Source organism: Charadrius vociferus, unplaced genomic scaffold, assembly GCF_000708025.1.
Source record: "Charadrius vociferus isolate BGI_N301 unplaced genomic scaffold, ASM70802v2 scaffold261, whole genome shotgun sequence".
NCBI classification, from domain to species: Eukaryota; Metazoa; Chordata; class Aves; order Charadriiformes; family Charadriidae; genus Charadrius; species Charadrius vociferus.
In genome coordinates this window covers 3952012-3968795 of record NW_009646856.1, presented here as the reverse complement: position 1 = coordinate 3968795, position 16784 = coordinate 3952012, and the positions used below count along the sequence as shown (strand labels likewise).

At 35.8% G+C, this 16784-nt stretch overlaps 1 protein-coding gene across 1 annotated transcript in view; it reads right to left on the bottom strand.

The window, feature by feature from the left end:
* Positions 1-16784, bottom strand: part of USH2A (Usher syndrome 2A (autosomal recessive, mild)) — a 394584-nt gene that overhangs the window by 315658 nt on the left and 62142 nt on the right. Inside the window, 4 exon segments of the mRNA XM_009894321.1 lie at positions 1317-1500; positions 7401-7537; positions 7539-8028; positions 11315-11510. Of these exon segments, the coding sequence (XP_009892623.1) occupies positions 1317-1500; positions 7401-7537; positions 7539-8028; positions 11315-11510 (1007 nt within the window).

Here is a 16784-nt window from a genome sequence, read left to right as displayed (position 1 = left end):
AACACAGACACAAACCTCTCCATCAGATGCTAAAATTGAGAAGGGGGAAAAAAAATACCTATTCCAAGTAAAAAAAAAAAAAAAAGATGATTAATAATAAGGAAAATATATTTAAAAGCGAACTTTATTATTACACACATTTTATTCCTTAGCATTAGAAATGACAGGAAGTGCAAATAGGAAGTCCTTATTCCTACAAATTACTTTATGGCCATTAGCAGGTGCCTCTGTGACCCGCAACAGTAAAAAATAATTTTAAAAATCTCCTAATGAGTGACAGTAACATAAAAGTTAAAGTGAAAAATCTGCAGAATAATGTCAAATATATGCAAGACTGCACTGATAATCACTGCCTAAAAGCACGTCTACCCCATACTATCTGGGGAAAAAAGAAACATGGGGAGGGGAATGTTGTACAGATTTTGCTTCTGCCTGTGTTCTTTTTTTTAAAGGCAAAAATACTAAATATAACAAAACAGTTTAACATCATCAGTCTACGTGAAAATATGATAGCTTTAGAGCTGTGCAATCTTTTTGGACGATATTTAAAAGGAAATTGAGATTGTGGGGATTAAGCAAGAAAGGCGATCCTGGAAAAGAAAGATAGAGCAATAGTTGGAATAACAATGCACTACCTATAGATACATTTTTCCCCCCTTACATTCCAGGGAATATATTCATATAATTTCAGTGTACCTAGAGGCCCTAGGCTACATTAGATAAACAATTTACCCCATGGCACATAACTAAATGCTGAAAAAGAATACACTGCTTCAGAAAAACAGACTTTTAAGACAAAAGGTGCTGTGAGTATTTCTACTGGTGCTGCTAAAGGAAATTTGGAAAGACAGGGATATCTGTAATTTTTTACATTTCTTTTTCCATTAAAATATCTTCCTAAGATCTTCAAAAACATTCACTGGTTATAAGAATGGCACATTACCTGTATTTTAGTAGTCAACGATTAACACCCCAGAAACCAACACATCTTAATAAAGATGCAGAGGAAACGTAGAGAAACACTTACCAAATATCTATAACATTAGATAGTATTAGCATTATACAGCTTTCATGTTGTTTCTCTACAATACAAAACATTGTATTCCACTTATCTGTGGAAAAACTTCTGTTTCCTTCATGGGAGCACAAAGGGTTGTATAACGTACCACACGTTATACAGAGCGCACACATGAATTGAAAGAAGGATTGATGTAACTAGAGTGCATCTTTTCATTGTCCCTAAACCTTTGAATGAGCTACTATCAGAAAAATATAATGAGGAGGTTGTAAATGACCTGTAATAAAGAAACACTCACCTCCCTGTGACAGAGTCAAATCCAAAATAATGTTCTTTGCAACGTTCACATGTCTGTCCTGTTACAGAGGCATCCTGGCAAATACATTGGCCAGTTAGTTTATCACAGATCTGATTCACCGAACCAGCGATGTGGCACAGGCATGGCAGACAGCCAGTGACACTGGATGGAGAAAAATAAAAACCTGGAAGAGAAGGGTATTTTCAGAACAGACAATATGCAAAAAGTGAACGCAGTAAGTTAATAACAACTTGTGTATAATCGGGACTGAAACAACAGAACCAAAGCTTAGGTAACACACACATCAACTCAAATAAAGCAATATAGCCCTCCTGCAGAGCTGAGCTTCTACATCTTCTCATTGGCACTTTGTAAAGCTATTATTCATCCTCCAGTTGCCAACTAAGATTCTTTATTCTCTCTCTTCAGACTTTTAGACAGAGCAGATGCAAAATAGGGGGAGTACACTAACTATGGGGAAAGCAAAGACCCAAGGACATGAGAGGTACTAATGAAAGCACCACAAGTAGAAGAAACATAAAAAAATAACATACAAGAATAGACATTTGTCCATTCTAGTCTGGGATCTCATCTCTGACAATGGCCAGCTGCAAATTACAAGAAATGCACATATTTTCTTAAGTCTTTCAATCTTTCTCAAACAGTGGTTGGCTTCATCCTTGAAACATGATGATGTTTCTTAGGGAAAAACTACATTTGATGAGCCCTCCCAGGTCTATGCAAAATTTATATTTTACTCCTCCTCAACACAGAGCTTGTATCCTACACAAATACTTTTACAGAAACTATTAAATTGATGAAAAAAAGTTATTGATCTGCTATTAAAAAGCTTTCATTCTGAATCCTATCCTTCTGTTCCTGTATTATTCCAATTATAAACTGGAGCATTCACTTCACCTTCCCCACAGTATATTTGGTATGCTTCTGCTATAGTACCTTTCATCCTATTACCTTCACAAGCAATCTTTATCTACGCAAGTCTCTAACACATTACTGATAAATACTGATAAAGACAGAGTTTATACACCTCTAATCTGGCCATTGAAGAACTTGCCCATTATTCACAGTCTCACCTGAACTCCAAACAAACGACCTTTTACATGCATTTTTTTAAATGATTTAGAATGGTTTGTGTTGGAAGGGAACTTAAAGATCACCTAGTTCCAACCCCCCTGCCATGGGCAGCGACACCTCCCGCTAGACCAGGTTGCTCAAAGCGCCATCCAGCCTGACCTTGAACGCTTCCAGGGATGGGGCATCACCAATTTCCCTGGGCAATTTTTTCCAGTGCCTCACCACTCTCAGAGTGAAAAATTTCTTCCTAATATCTAACCTAAATTTACCCTCTTCCAGTTTGAAGCCATTACCCCTCGCCCTATTACTACATGCCTTTGTAAAAAGTACCTCTCCAGCTTTCTTGTAGGCCCCCTTCAGATACTGGAAAGCTGCTTCAAGGTCTCTCTGAAGTCTTCTCTTCTCCCGGCTGGACCACCCCATGATGCTGTACCACTTGCATAATGTATTTTGCTATGTACGGACTTCTCCCATTCCTACTATCTTGCCTATCTGCTTTTTTTTTTTTTTTTTTTTTTGGAGCGGTACAGTTTATTAAAAATGTAGCAATGTTTGAGAGTTCTGCAAATTATGATGGTGCTACAACGTTAACTGGCACTAGTCAACTGCAAATATCCGTCTTTGAACACCGGTCCTAAGATAGGGCCATTTACAGGAGTTTCTATCTCTGTCAGCTGGTTACTATTAATTATTATTTCACAACTTCAATAGAAAAGTTTCAACCATTACTCAGATATGCAGTATTTGTACAGACTTCTCAGACACTTTACCTCTCCAAATAAAGTTCAATCAGCTTCTTGTTAGACATGTTCTCGGTTACCGAATCTTTTTCACTGTCCAATAACTTCCTCATGTCCTGCTTTATTATAAAGAACCCCAAATTGTATTGGAATATGTTATATTGCCCAAGGCCTTATTATTTATTTTGTCTTACAATAAATAGCTTTATATATATACCCCTAGGGTGGTATTCTCTGTCTTTGAGGCCGTGTTGCACTGTGAGCTCATATCCAAATAGCAGAGGAACTAAACAAATTGAAAACATTAGAATTTTACTGCTCAAATCTTTGTTCAAGTTTAGCCTCTGGTCCTCGGTGAGATAAATCTCAAGTGGACAGTGAAGTGATATCAGTCTCCAGTTAACATACATTCGCATCATAAAAAACCATGCTGTTGGCACTTTATTCCAGAGAGGCCCCAAACTGAGCCACCACAGAGACTGAATAGCTTGAAGTTATTAGTGAGGCAGCATGTATTATCTCATACTGCAGTCGTCTGCGCAGTACAGTGCCCATCCTGTGCATAAATAGAGGAGACCATTTCCCAGCAATGTCACTCTTGAGCACAATGAACGATTCCACTCAAAGAACGTCAGGAAGATAGGAAACAAGTTTAAGCCTGGACTCCTGCAGAAGGTCAAAGCACTTCTTCAGGACCCAGTTTATAGTTGCAGTAAATGATAAGCACTCAGGCTAAACCAGATCCTCGTCCATCTGAAATTTTGCATGAAACTAATGTCTGATGAGAGACTACAGTGAGTAAATTAGCAGCTCTCTAGAAAATAAATCTTTTTTAGCTCAGACGGAGCAATCACTACAGCATGTACGGGTTTTGTCATAACAAATCTATACCTTAATGTTAAACATCCTGGCTTTCCTCATGTCATACCACCTAAACCACTGTAGAGCAGTGAAGGATTTGGTATGATATTTTTTATAATAATCTTTCGCAAATGCTCAATTATTTTTTTCTTTTTTCAGAAGTAGCAAGTAAAAATTTTTTTTAAAGTAAAAAAGTGAGGGATAGGGAAATGGGAGAAAGTCCTTCCCCCAACTAATTTATAAGGAAATTAACATGATTAAATGTAGACAAAAAGATAAGAGACACTGGATTGAAAATTCACACTGTTTGTCACAACCATTTTTATTATTTATTTCCACCACCTAGAATTTGGCAGGAAAGAGTAAGAAACAACTTAATGCAAGCTTAATTTACAGCAAGGTTAGAAGGGCTCATACAAGTTGCTTTATGAAGGATCCACTGTTGTATAATAGAGCCAATTTCCAATTTTCAGACAGCCACTGCAAATCTCTACAAGATCTACGTATATAACTAGTATTATGCTTATTCTTTTTCAGATTTTTTTCCCAATTCAACCATAACTGATCACATTTGTCAATCAAACATACTCTTCAAAAGGAAGAATGAAAGTCATAGCTAAGTATTCAGCTTCCTTTTTTAATCATACTCTTATTATTTCTCCCACTGTATAGCTCACAGAAAAGGAACACCCGAACAATTCCTTAGCACTTTTACATCTTTACCAACTACGGCGGTAACGCTCATTTCTTAACCACAGTCTGTCCTTCAAAATGTACAGTTAACAACACTGATAATGTTGTCACAACACACTTCACATTTTTCTGGCCAAGAAGAGAGGCGGTACGTACACAAATACTCAGTATTGGTGCCTGGCCACACATCCTACGTGCTGTTTTACCACTTTTCTGTACTACGTACTGTTGGCGTTTTTTTAAACAGCTTTGCTTCTTTCATAACAGGATCCAAGACCTGTGTGGAACAGGATTTGTATGGTACAAATCCCAGTCAGCGTGGCAACACAGTCCCAGAAAGAGGCAAGGACAAACTGCCGAACAGTTCACAACTATTTGGGGGCTGAAAAGACCCGTTTTCTACCACTGCAACCTAGGACATTTCTAAAGGAAGTTTATATACAAGGTAAAAATTCCTCTTTCATCTGATCTCATGTTAGGATCAAGTGCTCCTCTCTTTACATACACCATTAGTTTTTAAAAAAATTTAAATGTACAGAAATCTACCAAGAATGTTACTCGTATGAGAACGAACTGGAAGACAGCAGGTCATGGATACAGCCTAATACACGAAACACATGGCTGAATGCTCTGGAAAGAGGGTTTATTTAAAAAGAAAAAAAAGTGACAATAAAATAATTTCCATTAGTTACACCCAGTTTGAATTTTTTTTCTATTGGCAACTCTTCCTGCATTAAGATTCTGATAACTTTTGGAAACCTCTCAAATTTTATCAAAGCACACCAAATTTGTGCTACCATAGGATGTTATTTTAAATAACACTAACTATACCAGATTTCTAATTACACAGAGTTAAAAAAAAAAACAAAAAAAAAAAAGAAGACATATGACCTGTATTCCACTAAGGAAACTTGGACCACAGAGTGGAAATGTCCCAACAGCCTCAGAAGTCCTCAGTAAGTTTTTAGGGCTGCCAGTTTTAATTATTAATTATGTGCTCTTAATTAGGCTGTATTGGTTACATATATACTTGGAGTATGTTTTCTTATCTTTGTCCCAAGGCAAAGCCATAGGACGTGTTTAGAGTACTCGAAACCAATTAAATTCTTCCATACTTTTACGACTTAATACCAGTATTATTAGCAGGTTATACTCATCCCTGTTTTATAGAAAACTCTTCTTTGGAACATACTAAAAAAGAGTATTTATATAAAAGTGAGATATATTAAATGTCTAAGTGAGTTCATACTGGGATCAACACTAAAATGTCAGTGAGAGTACCTTAGTACGCTGTGCTACACTAAAAGCAATACAATGCTTTTAGAGTTATAAGGATTTACACTTTCACCTGTAGAAGAGCTCAGTGTTCAGTACACACATGATTATACTTAGGAAATGTAAAAATAATTCTTACAGCAAGATTTTTTAATTTTTATTTTTTTTTTTTAAACAGGAACTATTGTGGAATTATTCCTTTGAGTGCCATGCAAGCTTTTCTACAAACCAATCTGTTCATACTATCAATTAAACCTTTTTAAGCCATTTAGTTCTGCATAAACCCTGGCCTTTCTTTTTCAAGGACAAGGGCGGTCACTGACTCGGGAAGCCTTGACATCACTCCTCTGCCGATCTCTGATTAAGTGGCTGCTGTAGAGGGTTAGCAGGTCAAATAGCACTGGAGGAGGAACCAAGAAAAACAGAACACTGCCTTATTTATTAGTATATGTACCTAAAATAATTTAAATGAAAGTATTTTTAAAAATACTTAATGGAGGTTAAGCAGCTTTTTTAACCTCTGTTCAAATTATTGAATGGCATATTAAAACCAATGGAGCTATAATGTACCTTTTAATGTGACCTGCTACTTTAATAAATTGCATATGTATTTAACTTGAACTAAATCTATCTGTTTAATATTGTTACTAAGGGTAGGTTAATATTACCTATAGCTTCACTTTACCCACCTCCTTTTTAAAACAAAAACGTTAAAATGTAACTAGAGAGCTTCCCACTCACAATGAACATCTATACTCTGTTTATAGTAACGTGGTACAGCATCTCCAACTGATACGTAGCAACTGCAGTATTACCTCTTGGTAGGGCTGAACTGTAAGCAGTTCTTGTGAAAACCAGCACATCCTCAACACAGCAAGGCAGGTGAATGCTTTTAAGTGGCATATTTGCGAGCCTCATCAAAGTTTAAGCAACCGTCTCTGTACCATCTCGCTTAAACCAAAGTTTAAGCAACCATCTTGCCACGCTCAGCTTTATGCATGAAGTGCCTTTCCTGAAGAGCTTGCGCTCTGCCTTCCAAATCCACATTTTTTATTACGAGGATAGCTGCTGTTCATCAAACTATGCTAGTTTACCTCTTATTCAGTGAATGGGCCATGAATGAATTTTCACATTACCTGGAAGAACTAGGCCTAACCTTATTTTGGACATGTTGAAACTGCGGTAATGACAGAAATCACAATGTCTGGCAATAGAATAAATATTTGACAGTGATCGGGACGTTAGTATTTCCTTCTCACTCGCACAGTTAGGAAGAAATGGAAAAATAATTAATAACGTAAGTCAGAGACATGTCAGACGTGATGCTGCCTAAACACTTATTAGAAACTGTAAGAACTATGATGATATCCAACAAAGCATAACTCACTACATCAAATAGATTGTCTTCCAGTTTCCTTACCTGGTTTACACTCATTACACCTTCTCCCCTGACGCTGAGGCAAACAGACACACTGCCCAGAAACGTGGTCACAAACTGTTCCTGCCAACGTGCCCAGAGCGTAGCAGACGCAATGCTGGCAGCCGAGGAGGTTGTTCCTGATGAAGCATGCACTGACTGCACCGAAGGCCAGTTACACCAGCTTTGCATGGACACTGTCCTGTGGATTTGTCACAAAGCACAGAGCCATTTACTGTACCTGCCTTATCGCAGTTACATGGCAGACAAACAAAGGAATGATTTTCCTGTACTTTGTGGTAGCCATCCAGGCATTCGTCGCATTGTCTTCCTCCGATATTTGGTTTGCAGGCACACTGCCCTGTCTTTGCATCGCACACAGTTCCAGAAAATGACCCTGCGACGTTACATTCACAAGCCTTACAACCCATTACATCCAGCCCGTAGAAGTTGTCCATGCAGGTATCACAGTGAAGCCCTTTCACTCGTTCTTTACAATTGCACTGCCCAGAGAGAGGGTTGCAGAATTGGCTCACTGAGCCGTGGCTGTTGCACCAACAAGGCTCACATCCATCTTCATTGGCATATCTGAGAGCTTTAAATCCAAAATTGCAGCTATCACACCTAAGACCTGAAAAGAGAAAAGGTATTAATAAAAAAAAAAGCTGAAAAGCTATTAATTTGTATTAAAATAAAATAAAAAAAAAAGGATAAGTAGGATAAGTATACTATACACTTGGGGAAAAAAAAGGGGAAAAAAAGGAAAGGACTAATATTCTTCACCAGTATAATTAACAGGAATGACAGGGGTGAACAAATCAATTGAATAACAGCAACATCCCAAAAATCTGTTTACTTTTCCAACTTGTTTCAGAAGCGATGCGTTTCCGCTGGCTTCTCAACACAATTTAAGATACTTCTGCAAGACATTTTTTGTAACATTTCTAAGACAAACCAGAATTAATCTCTTTGTCCCCCAGAACAGCACCTGTTGCACAGTCAATGCCCTGGTGAACTCTTCACCCTGTATCGTAGAAATGCAATATACAGGGAATTGCACTGGGCTCTCAATCTGTTCTGATAACAGGCTTATGTATTATATTAAAAACATTAAATATACTCTAGGACAACACAAGTTACACTAATTATGATGAATGATTTACTTAACACTGTACTTCAGTTTTAACACTGATTACATTTATGTTAGTGTTTATTGTTAGGCCCCATTGAAAGCAGAAAACACTTCCCACAATCCAAAATGAAATATTTTTATCTAAATGTATGATTTGGTTAACTCCTGCAGCACATTAAAATCTAAACTGTTTTCTTCGTACTTCATCCTGCAGTTTTATTAGCTTTGTTTTCAAAGTCATCGCATGCTTTATCCCTGCCCCAAGGGATGGCATTTTTATTTTAGTTTATAAAATGTACATTACAAGAAAGCAAACTAGATTATTATATGAAAAATGCAAATTCACAGTTATGTCTTTTCCCTTGCAATGGAAAATCGTTCACTATGAAGCCACCACTTAATTGTTGCATGCAGAAAAATATAAATACAATGTTCTAGCAAAATATTGTCATCGTTTAAAAAAAATACAAAAGCATATAAAAATACATCTAGCAACTTACATGTAGAAAAATAAAACTAAAACCGGTAGGAAATGCATTATACATATGGATAAAAACTCAAAAACTCCAACAGAAGGCAAGTTCCTTTAACAGTGATGAATGACTCACCTAAGGCATATCATTTAATTTCAATAAGGAAAATAAAAAAGGACCACTATTGCTGCAAATTTTAAAAATAACTGTATTGTTAACAAGAATTATGACTCATTTTGAACTATTAAAATTGGTCTACATGGATTCATATCATATCAGTTTTAAAAATATGCGCAGTGCTTATTTGAATATGCCATACATATTCCTGACAGGTAATCTATTCCTAACGATACTGAGGAAGGCCTACAGGGCATCACATTCAATGTTAACAAGTACAGGGGAGTTAGCACGCTTGGCATTTAATTCACATTCTTCTACCTTTTTATTCTAGATGAATGACCTACTTTAATAAAATTATTGGTGCTAATGTATTTTACTGGTGATAGAATCATTAGTAAGATTTAACAGTTGTGTTAACTCTAACAGTTCATGTTTCATAACACTGCAGCCCATAGTTGCATTTTTCTGTTATCGTGTTTGTTTAAATAGATAAAATGGCAATAGACAGATTGCTCTAAAAACCAATTTAGAAATCCAAAGAGGAAAGCACTCTGTTAAAGTTTGCTGCACACGTTCCAATACACAGAAGCTTATTTACACTTGGTTTGGAAAACAGAGCATCCAGTCTGGAAAGAACTAGGTCTTTATCCTGCAAACACACACTTGCATAACTACAGCCCCCCATCACAGTTACAGATAAATTTGCAGAGTGCATAGATTTACACGTTTTTTGCATTACTGTTTCAGTGGAAATAAAAATAATTATTCTTGTTTTCAAAATGCGAAAATATTTAAAGTCGTATGTAGACAATTGAAGGCGTCAGAAGCAGACTGTGCATTTCTTGTATACCAAACTCCCACTGAGTTAAGAAAGGTTTTCACAGATGCAAACATGAAATGCAGGCAAATAATATATAATTAAGAATGCTCTGAAGTCCTTTTCATCGAATGGGGAGAGTGGTTTTAAGACGCACAGAGGTAATATTTTACTCTTAGCGCCCCTTTTATCGTATGGAAAACATAGGTACTTGGCATTCCACAGGGAAGAGGGCAGAAACTGTTCAGGCTTATGTCTGTTTGGAGTTATTTCCATTATTTGTTGTTATTTTGTATTTGCTTTTGGAAATTAGAAGAAAGAAGAAACAAAGACTCACAATATTACAAATAAGTCAATATTCACAAGTCAGTGAGACTTATAAACGAACATACGCTTGAATATTGTTAATACAACCCACAACCATGGTTAGCTAAAAAAAAAAAACAGATTACTAATTGTGTTAATAACAAAGCAGAAAGTGATATTATTTTTTTTGAGACATATGTATAGTCTGAGACATGTACAGTTACCATGCAAGGCTCACTTTATCAGGAAATTCTCCTTGCATAATATTCCCATACATCAACATTTCAAAGTGTATTATATATACTGTGTATTTTGGGCACTTGATAAATTTTGTCCTTATGTGGCTGTGGCTCCCCTCAAATATGCTGGAAGTAATAAATTGCTATAATCAAATCTAATTTCTGAAAAATACCTGTGGGAGTAACAAACAAAAAAGCACGTCTTGTAAAAAAATGATAAATAACACAGAAGGTAGCAGTTTATTATAATCAGCTTGGCATTGAATTACAAAATTAAAATTATGTGGCCCTTGATAACTAACCCTAGCTATGTACATGATCTGTGGAATTATGTTGACTTATTTTGCATTTCATAGGAACAGTTCAAAGAAATATAATAGAAAAAAATGGATAGATTTATCACAAAGGACCCTGTAGCACAGAATATTTTGAGAAAAAAATCCATTTATTTTGGTCTATTAAGAAAACTAGCATGGAAACGATTTGCTTAGAACTCATTAAGTATAAAACATTTTGAAAAAGTGTTAATTTCCTAAAAGAAACATCTATGCAGTAAGCAAATTACATTATTTCTGTGACTTATTAGTACGGAGCTATGTAAGCTAATGTAGCTATGCCGTAAAGAAACTTCTAACGGGTTGATTAAACTACGCTTCAAGCTGTAGTTTGATAGAATTATTAAATTAATATTTTTTCAACAGTTAACTTCATTCATTTTTCTAATCTGCCTTCAGCAAAGAAGTTTACTCTACTTTTCATTTAGAAATCAAGTGTGTTTTATTTCCAGAGATAACAAGAAAAATGGCTCCAAACTCTTGCATTGCACATACCAATAACATTTGCTTTGCACTTGCACTGGCCTGAATTTTGGTGACAGGTAATATCTCCATTGACTGTCCCAGAGGTATTACAGTTACAGGGACTGCAGCCATCAGGGTTTGACTGTTGTAGATTGTAGAATCCTTCCTGGCACTGATTGCATTGTCTGCCAGACACATGTCTCTTACAATTACACTGGCCTCCAATCTAGAAAGATACAAAATATTATAGAATGATGAACATATCTATTTTTAGATGATACACTCATTAGCAACAAGAATGGGAGTATGAGTCGGGGAGGAGAAAACTTTAAATGGAACAGAAAAAAGTAAGTCTGTGTAACATACTTTTTAATTTGGAGAGAGAGAGGAAAAAAGAGAAATATTAAAGAGTGTAACTATTCCATTTTTAAATAGAGTTTAAAAGTCCTATTTTTTCAAAACAGAAGGAAAAAAGAATTGAGTAAACAATGTAGCAATATTTACCATTTGGACAGAGAAAACTGCAAAGAATAATTACAAAATCGCATTGTATAGATGGTAACTTCTATTAAAACAAACTATTTTTTTTTAATCATAGTTACTGCAAAGCACTTTATCATTTTCAGGTGTCAAGTTTTGCATTTTTGTTTAGACCATATGCTTATTTATTTTTGTGAAAATGTTAGTTAAATAAGAACGAAGCAAAGTTGAAAGATTTCCTTTCTGATTACTCATACAACATAAATTTTCTCTTCCTTTACAGAAGGACATGACCTAACAACTCTCCCTCTTTTTTTGGTTCAGCTGGGATCCAAGCGTTCCACTTCAGTGGTGGGATATAAAGGTCCTCTCCTACTCCCTAAATAAGTAGCGTTACCATTCAGAAGGAGCTGAGGCATCTTTTGTTATGTCTGGGCCATGATCCGGGAGTATTTGTCTCGCATCTTGTGCAAGATTAAAGGGCTCTTGGGAAGCTATCTCAATTTCAAACCTCTGAAAGCCAGAACGAAAAAAAAAAAAAAAAAAAATCTATATATTCATCACTTTCCCATATGGTGGGAAAACTGACCACAGGGAAAGGACAAAGGCATGGGGATGGGGAAACGAATGGAAGACATCAGTGAATACACAACGTAGACAAGAACAGGGAGTCAAAGCAACACAGAGATGAAGGAAACATGAACTGGCAAATGGTTTAGGATTCATATTCAAGAACAAAACCTAACTAACTTTTCTAACTCGAGTGTTCTGGGGAATGCAGATATGGCAGTAACCAATTAAACCCTGTGTTGTAAGTAATTTTCTTTGGGTCAGTGTATTTTTTTCAATGCAAATATTTACAATTATGATAAAGTACAGTGATTCAAAACTAGTTATTTATCTACAACATCAACAGCTGTAGTTCAATATACTTTGCTTTTAATTAGCTTCCAGAACAAAATTTCTCTTAACATATGTTGTCAGGCAAAGCTGAAACAGGAGAGCCCTGTGGCACTAGAGACAAAGCTACTTGGAAGTTACACTTAAAATAAATGTTATTATCACACCCTCCAGTCTATAATGAAGCTCTAAGATTTATTAATACAAGACAAAATAGAGTATTTCAACACCTAATAGTAAATTCTCAGTGCAGAAAACACTGAATAAAAGTTAGAGAAGCATGTATTCCTACCCCTTCCTCATAAAAGAATTCTTTAGTCCAATAAAATAAAACCTCTCCAATATGATTTCATGATAGAGATCTATTACTTATGTATCAGCCACGTTTTTCTGGAAGATGAAGATATTAAAAAAGCAAGAAAACAAAAGGCAAGACAGCAGCTAGTACAAAAAGGTAAGAGTTAAGAGACCACAACAGCAGAAAACACAGCAACAAGGATTTTCAAGTTACTCCCTTTTAGACTGGATTTGATTATTAAAAGAGACTCAGTCATGCATCACAGCCATTCATCAGAGAACTCACATGTGAAAAGCAACTCTGAGTTTAATCCTAAATGAAGAAAAATACCTAGTTTAATACATAACTGTGAAAGAAATTTTGTGTTAGTGATCATAGCATGTTCAGATTACACAATAGCAAGTATTATATAAAGATACCTCATTAGCACTCAACAAACATATAACTCATGTCCAAAAAAGACTTTAAAGTCACTCCAAAAGCTACTACATGAAAGAAAGCATTACATGCAAAAAGTCATCTTCAGAAATTGGAAATCAGATCAAAGTAAGGAAGTTAAATAAGAGAGGATAACCATCACCAAATTTTAAAACCAGAATCAGGCAATACAAAAATCAGCTTTTAACGAGCAACATGCTTAAGGCATGAAGGCAAAAAAAAAATTTGTCAAATGTCAGAAACAAAGGAAGACCACCAGAGAATAGTGAGGGCAATAAATAATTAAGTGGTGTGATCAGCAGATTTAGATTGGACATCAGAACTTTTCAGTACGAGGGGAAAGCAGCATCAGTAACAGGTTGCCCAGAGGGGATGTGGACTCTCCATCCCCAGGAGGTATCAAGACTCATCCAGACAAAATCATGACTGACTGGATCTAGTGCCAACAACAATCCTGCTTTCAGCTGGAGCAGATGGCAAACTAATGCTTCTATGGTTCTGTGTAGCATTCAGGAAAGACAGAACCACAACAAAGACTGCAAAGAAAGTATTTCACAGCTGTTCACAATGAAAGAGGTGTTACCATTCGGTATTAGGAACGATTTTCAAGACTGGTTTCAAACCTAAAAGTCAGAAGGAAAAGATTTTAGCAAAGTCTTATCTGTGGAAAAGTGACTATACAAGAGTCAAGAGTTCTAGATGAACTGAAATATGAAGTTATGAGCTATTAATTGCTTAAATGAACTTCAGTTAAAGAGGAAAAAAATTATAAAAGTTAAATCTATCTCCTTGAAAGTGTGTAAGGAAGCTTCTGAGATCTACACACTAGTAGCCTTTTTCTGTACAGAGCAAATTAATAGAAATGAAAACATGAGTTTGCTGTATTGGAAGAGACTGGTACTTTTTCACAAGGAAAAAAAATCACATTTCACGATTCCGCTCCCTTTCCTTAAGTCAGACATCTGGAAATATCACATACACTGAACCAAATGGATGATCAAAAAGTCAAATTAATTTCTACATGAAGAAATACAAACTTAACACCTGGAGAAAACCAATGCTGACTATAGGCAGATAGCAATGAGTCCAAAATTAGCTATTATCACTCAAGAAAGGAGCTGTTAAAGCTGCTCCGTTCCCCCTAAAAGTCATTTGAAAGCTCTGAGGCAGTTAAAAAGGCAATAGGAATACTAGAATTATTAGGAAAAGAACTGAAAATTATACAGAAAATGTCATCCTCTCATAAAAATCCATTGTGTATGGATTGCACAATTTGTATACCTGGTTACCCTCTCTAAAATAAGAGGTTGCAGAGTGAGTAGGATAAGCAAAGATATAAATGACAAGAGAAAAAAAAAAAAGACTTTTCAGTTTGGAAAGAGATGACTAAGATGAAGGGAATATGTGTCTATAAATTAATGAATGGCTTACAGAATGAATATTCATCATTTCTCATAGTATAAGAAGGAGAGAACACAGGAAATTATCGGACAGCAATCTTAAAACAATGAAGAAGTACTTTATCTATACACTTCAAGTGTAGATAAAAAACATACCTTTTTTTTTTTTTTTGAAGTGCATTAAAAAATTAGTTCGATTAATTCCACATGTGGACACCAAACATGACAACTCAGATTTACCCCTGAGTTTGGCTCAGGTAGTCCCAAAACCATAAATAACTAGAATCTAGAAAAGTATAGTATATCACAGAAGGATCATGCTTCTTAACACCAGTGTCTAGTAACTATCAGAGGATACAGGATACTGGGCTACATGAATGACTCATTTCATCCAGTATGGCTGTTCTTATCATAAATACATGGAAACCTAAGTCTAATTGTGAGCAGATGGTAGCCATTTCCTGATGCAACAAGTGAAATGTGTAGATTACCACATGCCAAAAGAAGCAAAGAGCACCATTATCTTCTGCATAATTTTACATGTCAAGCTACTAACGAGAAGCAGTAATTTCCATCCCATTTAGTTGCAGAAAATGGATGTCCCCAAACTTTCTCTTAAGCAAAAGGGTAAAAAATAATGCCAGAAGAACAAATAAAACTCTGCAGAATGAGGGAGAAATATCTGGCCAACTGAAGAATACACTTCAAATTTTCTCCAGGAAAAATAATATCTTTAATTTCTTTGTACAGATAGAGAAGCACCAAAATAATCCAGAAGCACTGCGGAATGCTTGGCAACAGATACTGTTATGAAGAAGTTGTACAAGCTGACAAATGTTTGTAATGCTGCAGAAATAGGTTTACTACAGCTTACAACACAGAAATCTACATCAAAATGCGTAGAACAAAGATTTTTATGTAGTTATAGAAATGGTAAGTGAATTATCAAGCAAAGTGGTGTTTGTTGTTGTTATTATTTCTGTAAATCTAGCTTACTCTGGAAACAATGGTATCATTGAGAATACTGGTAGCAATTAACATTTAAAGATTTTATTCACCAGGATTTCACCTGCTGTGCACTGGCAATATTACTGAACCTTCCTCTCTTCCCCCCGATCCAAATGTTATTTGTCATTTAAAGAAACAGACTTTAATTATCTGATCGAAGAAGAGCAGAAAGCAATCTGTTCTCCTGTTCCTTATGCCTGACAGGCCTGGTTCTGACCCAAACAGTAAGCAGACAGAAACAGCCTGTCTATTAAAATAACCATCTTAGTACTAAAGCACTTATGGAAAATACCTGCTAGATTGTTCACTACGACAATGAGTCTAGCCGAGCATTACTACCAAGTGGTGGTGTATCTTGGGACCCCATAATTACAACTGTTATTTGATACAGAAAATCACCGATGCTGAGTTAGCATATATCCCTGGTGTCATTTATAATTTACGTACGAAATACATATTAGTCCTATATCCTTGGATGTAAACAGTTATAAAAACTATGCAAGCAATTTCCTCCTGCATAAATCACAGCTACAACATCATTGTCCTTAGTCGGGAAGCAGATACTAGATATTTCTGAATTTTAGATATACCTAGCAGTTTACACTCCTTTAGACTGTAGTGATGCCTCTCTTTAATTGAGAGACACTAATCTAACTCATATAATCTAGAATCACAAAATGAAAGAGAAACCAGTTCAGGAACCCTCCCAGTGTCCAGTTACTAAAGCGATGCAAGGACTTAAGAAGATATTTAAGTACCCAGGACAAAGGGTGACATATTCCAAAGAATTGTCTTAATTATTGTTTGGGGTACAGCTAACTATTTCGCCAAAGTGCTCATCGAGCAGATAATCAAAACACATATCATGGTTTCAGAAATATATCTTCTGACTACTTAAAATCTTGTGGGCCATATGTATTCATGAAGTATAGAATGGAACTTGCTGAAAAAAACAGCTAGCCTAAGCCTTTCTGAA